The sequence below is a fragment of the Aulonocara stuartgranti genome, assembly GCF_965226115.1.
Source record: "Aulonocara stuartgranti genome assembly, chromosome: 2".
Lineage (NCBI taxonomy): Eukaryota > Metazoa > Chordata > Actinopteri > Cichliformes > Cichlidae > Aulonocara > Aulonocara stuartgranti.
The window spans coordinates 10,157,077-10,163,455 of record NC_138940.1 but is presented as its reverse complement, the minus strand read 5'-3'; the positions used below and the strand labels follow the sequence as shown (position 1 = coordinate 10,163,455).

General features: G+C 41.2%; 1 protein-coding gene across 1 annotated transcript; it reads right to left on the bottom strand.

Annotated features, from left to right (window-relative positions):
- Positions 1-697: 697 nt before the first annotated feature.
- On the bottom strand, positions 698-5,590 carry LOC309690169 (uncharacterized protein). The gene is made up of 2 exons (XM_082507090.1): positions 1,561-5,590; positions 698-1,434 (listed from the first exon to the last, which is right to left on the bottom strand). The coding sequence occupies exon 1, from the start codon at positions 3,266-3,268 to the stop codon at positions 2,303-2,305; it is 966 nt and encodes a 321-aa protein (XP_082363216.1). The 5' UTR covers positions 3,269-5,590; the 3' UTR covers positions 698-1,434; positions 1,561-2,302.
- Positions 5,591-6,379: the final 789 nt, after the last annotated feature.

The following is a 6,379-nucleotide window of genomic DNA, read 5'->3' as shown; positions in this document are numbered from 1 at the left end:
AAGGCCGGGATGGTCCATTTGGTAAAGTAAATCCGTTAGTTATATTTAACATAATGTTAAATGGCAACATTCTGTTTACAATGTTACCATTTTACATTATGTTAAATGGTAACATTCTGTTTACAATGTTACCATTTTACATTATGTTAAATGGTAACATTCTGTTTACAATGTTACCATTTTACATTGTGTTAAATGGTAACATTCTGTTTACAATGTTACCATTTCACATTATGTTAAATGGTAACATTCTGTTTACAATGTTACCATTTTACATTATGTTAAATGGTAACATTCTGTTTACAATGTTACCATTTTACATTATGTTAAATTGTCAGTAGGCCTGGTACCGGAACCGGTACTGGACCCCCTTTTATTTTCAGCCATCAGAAGAGGGTACACTGTGGTCATAACAATACTCAGACTGTAGCATTTAAAGGTCCCAAAGTGTACCAGGAAAATATCCCCCGCACGATTACACCAGCAGCCTGAATTGTGAATGTGAGGGAGGATGGATCCATGCTTTCATGTTGTTCTAGTGTAAGGGTTGCTATGACATGCAAACATGGCATGAAATTCTTGGTCACTGTAATTATGATGACATTCAGAAATTACAGGGGGTTGTTGATGGTATGGCAATTGTTGGGGGAAAACTCTGTAAAAAACCCAGGAGAAATAAAGACACAATGAGACAAAGTTACTTTCTTTATCAAACGTGTACACGGGTGAGCTGCTAAGAACAACTCACACCATGCACAGTGGCTTGGTAATTTTTATAGGAAAGACAGTGAGAACAGGATAAGAAAATACAAAACAAATAAAATAAACAACTCCATATGTGGCGCTAGTCTCGTCAGCAGAGAGCTGGGAGAAGGCTGTGAGAGATAAAACAATCTAAAACAATATGTCCCAGAAACAAGATGTCTTTGCTGGGAAAGTCTAAAAAGATCATTCTAAACTAATCTAACCATAGGCAAAGGGCAGACAAAAGGCATCTTTGTACATTTAAAAGAAGGTAAAGAAACATAGAATCATTTTTCCTGTAACATTCCCTCCTGTTTTAACTTATTTTAAATGTATACAACAATTGTCTATGAAGGTTATTTATTAAGTATCTTAGGCAATTTTTTAACTTCCAAAATCTTCAAAATGTCAGCATAGCAGAAATGGCAGTCATTTGGTCTAAAGAATAAAACAAAAGAAAATAATAAAAAGAAAAACATAGTAAATGAAAATCATAGTAAATGAAATAACAAGTGGAATAAACAAGAAAAAATAATAAAACTACAAAAAATAAAGGATAAAAACCTTATATTTTAAAACGAAAACTTACAAAAAATAAAAGGATGAAAAGTAAAATGAAAACTTTATATTTAAAAATGATGAAAACCTAATATGTAAAATGAAAACTTCAAAAAATACAAGGATGAAAACCTTATATTTTAAAATGATGCAAACCTTAAATTGAAAACTTTATATGTAAAATAATGAAAACTTCATATTTAAAATGAAAACTTTATGTTTAAAACTGAAGACTTCAAAAAATAAGAGTATGAAAACGTTATAAAAATGAAAAACTTTATGTTTAAAAGTCAAGACTTCAAAAAAAAATAAAAGCATGAAAACTTGCATAACCTACTAATGTTTTAATCAGTGCATGATCACTTGACAAGTCATTTTTAATCACCACGTCATTTATTAGCAGCTAGTACAAGTTCTCCTCTAACAGAATTGCAACGGGATGTTGTTCTTCTTCAGGCACGGCAACATAAGCAGTCATTGTAGTTGTTATCATCTGTGAAATCATTACTCTTAGGCATGGCAACACACACAACACTAATATGAGCAGTGCTATCATGATGAGACCTAGAAGGAAAAATGGCTTTGCTACAGCAGCCAGCCATGAACCGCTGAACAGCCAGTCCAGCCAGCTTTGTGCTGTAGCTGCTCCAGGTGTGTGTTCAGTGACATGTTTTTGCAGAGCGGTCAAATTCTGCAAAGCTTCATAAATGTCTCCTCCAGTTTCGTATCCATCAGGGATAAAAGTGCAACATGTTTCCCCGATCAGCTTGCAAACTCCTCCTTGTGATGCTGTTAGCAGGTCTAGTGTCAGTCTGTTCTGCAGCACCATCGTTCTGATGGCCTGCTGTTCTCCTGCTAAGGCAGTTCCCAGGGTCTTAGTCAAGTTGATGTGTCGTAGCAGAGCATATCGGTTGATCTCCACGTGATCCCGCACCTCGGCAACTCCAATGCCGGGGATCAAGCTCTGTAAGAATTTCACTCCTCCTCCCCAGATGCGAAACTATCCCGGCACTCCAGTGTCCACTGTAATGCCGAAAGAATTGGGGGAGGCGATGTCCACTTCACGTCTCTGCCGGCTGCTTGGGTGATGTGCAACACTTTGCATGAAGAAAACGTGATCTGATAATTCCACCAGGGCGCACAGACCTCCCCAACCTTCAGGGAGTGACAGATAAGCCTTGTTGCCACATAAGAAGTACCAGTCAGCCAAAACTCTGGTTCCTCTGCTGCTGGGTGCCGTCCGTGCACATCCTGTCTGGTACTGAGTCTTTGTTTGTAGTGGCATTCGGTAGCTGTAGTCGGAGCGACAGTTTAGGCCCATCAGCGTCGTGTTACTGGCACAGGTGGCGTTGATTGAACAGGCCATACACTTCCTCTCGTTCCTTGGTGGGCAGAAAGTGTATATGTGCTTACATAGGTGAGTAGGCAGCTCCCCCACTGCCCGCGATCCATTGTTCATCACACATACTGGCAGTTGTGATGCGTTCAGTTTGTTCAGTAGAATTACATCAGGCAGTGGGTCTGAGACTTGGGGCCAGGTCAGTAGGTATGTCTGTCCGGAACAGTTCACATTTGTGAGTGATGATGACCTCCAGGTTGCTTTTGCTGGGATGCTGTAGTTGGCCTTGGACCAAAGAGTACCGTAGCCTGGATGTGTTGCCAGGCCCAACAGGCACCAACTGCGATCTTCAGGTATGCTGTACGGCCACAGGCCAGACGTCTGTGAGGATAGGGGCATATGGGTACATGCATAGCAGTCAGTTTTGTTATTCAAGTGAGCTGTAGTGTTCATAAACTGCCACCAGAAGTTAGTGGCGTATCCATGGGGAAACTTGGTGTACTTTCCTTTGTCATACAGTGTCTGCCTTTTCTCCATGTAGCGTGACTTGTTGTCCCTCACGGAAGCAAAGGTGAGGAGCCCGGCCATGGTCAGGGCCGCTGCAGTTGATAAGAGCCACCACGTCATGACGACGGAACACACCCTCCTGTCGCGAGTAGACCCCCCGGCCAGGAAAGCTGACCCCTCCACCGGGCGAGATCACAACAAGCGGGCAAGCCTGCTGTCAGCTGTGTTTAGATGGCTTCACTGACTCGCCTGCAGTGACTCTGATGAATCCAGGATGGTCGTTCCGCAATTTTGCAAGCGGTCGGTGTAGTGAGGAGGACTTGGTATGGCCCCTCCCACCTGGGTGTGCTCCAGTTTTTCCTTTGGAGCACCTTGATCAGAACCCAGTCACCGGGCTTTAGCCTGCAAGACACTGGAGAAACATCATCAGGTTGTTGATTATGTACAACGATCTCTTTGTTTTCTAACAGCTTAGACATCCACTCTGCTAATGTGTTTTCTCTGATTGCTTTGTCTATTGGTTGACTGGTAATAGGCAGTGGAAACGGCCTGCCATGAATGATTTCAAATGGAGTTAGTTTATGGGAGCCTTGTGTTAAGCGCATCCACATTTTCACTAAACCCAAACATTCAGGCCACGGCCTTCCTGTTTCTGCCATGCATTTCCTGAGCCTTTGTTTTATAGTGGCGTTAGTTCTCTCTACAAGGCCTGCGCTCTGAGGGTGATAAGCACAGTGGTGTTTTATGCTGAAACCGAGTGCTTCAGAGACCTTAGTGATGACATCATTTACAAAATGAGTGCCGTTGTCTGACCGTATCAAAGCTGGGATGCCATATGTGGGTATGAAGTGATTGCACAGGCACTTTGCTACTGAAATTGCATCTGCCTTTTTCACTGGATAGATTTCCGGCCACTTTGAGAACACGTCTATAACCACTAGGGCGTATTTTGACCCTTGACATTCGCTTAGTTCAATAAAATCCATATGAATTGTGTGAAAAGGATGAGGCGGAGTTGGAAAACGGCCTCTTTGGGGGCGCAGGTTACCCTGAGCATTATATTTTTGACACGTCATGCACGTTCTGACAAATTGTTTTGCTGAAGTTTCAAAATTTACAGTGTAAAAATGAGAGTTGACAATACAGGTCATTCCCCCCGATGACAAATGCGTACAGCCATGAGTCACTAATGCCGCCATTTTGTGGAGCGATTTTGGCAACACTGGCTTGCCATAACACATCATTAAATCGTTTGTCAGAACTGCACCGTGTTTTAGCCATTTTGCCTGCTCTGCTGTGCTTGCTGCTTTTTGTTCATTTTTCAACACATCCAGTGGAATCTGATGTGTGTTTACTGCCATCAATGTCATGTTTGCCTGTTGTGCCGCCTATTTTGCTGCTCTGTCAGCAAAATTGTTGCCTGTAGTAATGAAAGAGTCAGTAGGCGTTGTAAGAGGTTGGCATGCTGGTTTGCCAATTGGTGTAATCATTCCTCTGGTTTTCCAGATTTTTTGCAAAATGATGCACAGCAGAGAAAACATACTGGCTGTCTATATAAATGGTTATTTGTTTATCTTTGTGTATTTCACATGCGCAACAATCTCGTGTGAAGTGACCTTCCTCTCCACGGTTCTAGCAGGCGTTGTCTCTATGTTATCTGCTGTTTCTGCGTGGCTGTCTGCAGCCTTGGTGTTTGTGACTTTTCTCGCCTCTCTGTTCCTGATAGCCACCTGCGAATTAGTGTTTTAGTCTGTTGTCAACAGTCAGCCTCATTTTTAAGTTACAGAATGCTTCTCCCTTTTTTTGTTTTTTGTTTTTTTTTTTTGTTTGGGAGAATAGATGCAACTCTACATTTTCACTTAAGGCAGTTTTAGATAATTTCTAGTTCTTCAAACAATTCATGGATCTCACACATTTCAAACTTTCAAGTTAGGGTTGTTTCCCATTTATACAAATATATATATTTAACTTTGCATTGCTCACAGCTCATAGCTCACAGCTCTAAACCTAGGCATTTTTCAATCATATGCCTAATCACTATGTGTCACTGTGATTCTCAAGTATGGTCACAAGTTCGTTTAAATTCGTTTCCAAAACCAACAAAATAATCAAACAAAACCAAAAAACATAAACGTGTCAGGACACAAAAGAAAAAGAAAAAAAAAATGCTGCCACCCGAACAAGGCAGAAGTCTACATATGTTGGCTTTTAATAGCATGCAGCTTGTAACATGGTAGACTAATGTGCCTGTGTTAATTCAGCTCCATATTATTGTGTGAAGTTGCACTGGGTTGGGAGTGGTTTTGTGTGTGTCACATTTTTGGTGAGCCAATGGCTGGAATGAGGTTGGACTAATTAGAGGCAGGTGTACTTGATTGCACTGATACACTGGTCTACTTATAGCCCACACTACAACCACTGCTGTTTTGTTTTGTCTCTCTGTGCAGGTATGTAGTGTGATGAAATCAGATATGATTGGGATGGATTGGTTTTGCGCTATGAATTTTATATTAAGTGTGTGGTTTTGTCTCTCTGTGCAGGCCAGGGCCTATTATATGCCACAGCCTAAAGGCAGCAGAGTTCCAGAGGCTTGAGTGACCACTGACTATATGCTTGCAGGGTGGTGGGTCTCCAAGGACAACTTCTAACCCTGTTAAAGGCAACATGTGGGGTGCAACTTGGCTGTGTGGCATAGCTGGCTCTGGCCTTGGGACTGTGTGTTTTTATACAATTCTTAAGTGGGACACTGGACTGTTTTATCTTTTATCTCTTGATATATTTTTCGTCAATAAATTATCTTTTAGAATTTTATTGACTGTCATCTTTTTGCCCACGACTGAGACGGTTGGTCAGACCTAGAGTCTTTCTTTGGGTGTGTTACAGCAGCTTCTGCTCTAAAAGAAACAAATAAATAAAAAGAAAAGAAAATGTGTAACATGCTCATCAGCTTAGCAGTGTCTACATATTTAATTCAGCTTCTCAATCCTGTAGTTGTAGCTGTTGTCTACAGGGTTATGCTTATTGGTTGTTATTATAGGTGTGCTCTATATCTCAGCAATGTGTCATTCTAGGATGATAGGTTTCAAGCTGGTCAAGTGCCTCTATGCACTTCATTAGTTTAGTTATTCTCTGTATCGTCTTCATCTCACATGTCATTACACTGAGTTTCAGCAAACCTTAAGCTTGATGCAGACTACTGCTTAACAGTTATCCACCTCACATCATAACCGA